Source organism: Trypanosoma conorhini, assembly GCF_003719485.1.
Source record: "Trypanosoma conorhini strain 025E chromosome Unknown Tco_14.4_contig_01413, whole genome shotgun sequence".
NCBI lineage: Eukaryota > Euglenozoa > Kinetoplastea > Trypanosomatida > Trypanosomatidae > Trypanosoma > Trypanosoma conorhini.
This window is the reverse complement of record NW_021705488.1, coordinates 1-856: the sequence shown is the minus strand read 5'-3', so window position 1 is coordinate 856 and position 856 is coordinate 1. Positions and strand designations below refer to the sequence as shown.

General features: G+C 50.8%; 1 protein-coding gene across 1 annotated transcript; it reads left to right on the top strand.

Annotated features, from left to right (window-relative positions):
• Tco025E_10015 (retrotransposon hot spot (RHS) protein) lies at window positions 1-630 on the top strand (the record flags this gene model as incomplete). The annotated part of the gene is made up of 1 exon (XM_029376808.1): window positions 1-630. A coding segment is annotated over one exon (630 nt), but the record flags the coding sequence as incomplete, so codon positions are not given.
• Window positions 631-856: the final 226 nt, after the last annotated feature.

Below are 856 nucleotides of genomic sequence, written 5' to 3'. Positions count from 1 at the left end.
GGGTGGGAGAAGCAAAATGATGCCATGCGAATCATCATGAATTGCCCGGACGAGCTTGATGTGAAGGCGATGTGTGCCTGGGAGAGGCGTGTTGAGTCCGCAGAGGCGCAATTGGAGTACTGGAAGACGGTCAAAAAATACATGGATGATGTGGGACCGGTATTACGCTGCATCTTCAGTGGGCGTGCCTGGAAGAAGCGCAGTCTCGCCGCCAACGACGAGGTGGGGAGGATCAACGCTTTAAATGCTGATTATTACATGCGCGTGGAAGTGGCGGTCGATTGGGCTGAGACCAATGCGTCTCACAAGCTCGTGAAAATTGTCCGCTTGGTGATTTCGGAAGGGATTGAGAAATTTTACAACGGGTATCTTACCACACACTTCGCGAATATAGTAATGACTCGGGTGTCGGAGGTGAAGTCGTTGTCTGAAATGATGAGGATGATGTTGCTTTCCAGGAGCGCATTTGTGCCGGCGTTATTGGAGAGGGTTGGTAAACTGGCATTTACTTTTGAGAGCTTTCTGGAGGCGGTAAAAGACAAGTACGTGGAGCTGGTTCCAGGAAGGACGCGAACAACGGCCCTGCGTGCTGAAAGGAAACATTGTACTGCGCCCCACCAGCGTTGCTGAGTTGAATAGGAACCACGATAATGGGAGGCCTGCAGTAGCGGACGCGGTGATGTACTTGCCGTGTGTGTCAAACTTTCCGCTGCTGGACGCTCTTTTTTTCCTGAACACAAGCCCGAAAAGGACGATGGTTGGGCTGCAGTTTACTACGGCGGCTGCGCATGACACAACGGAAAGTAAATTGAAGGATTTTAATGATGATATGGCGAAGTGCTTTAACAATTGGGAC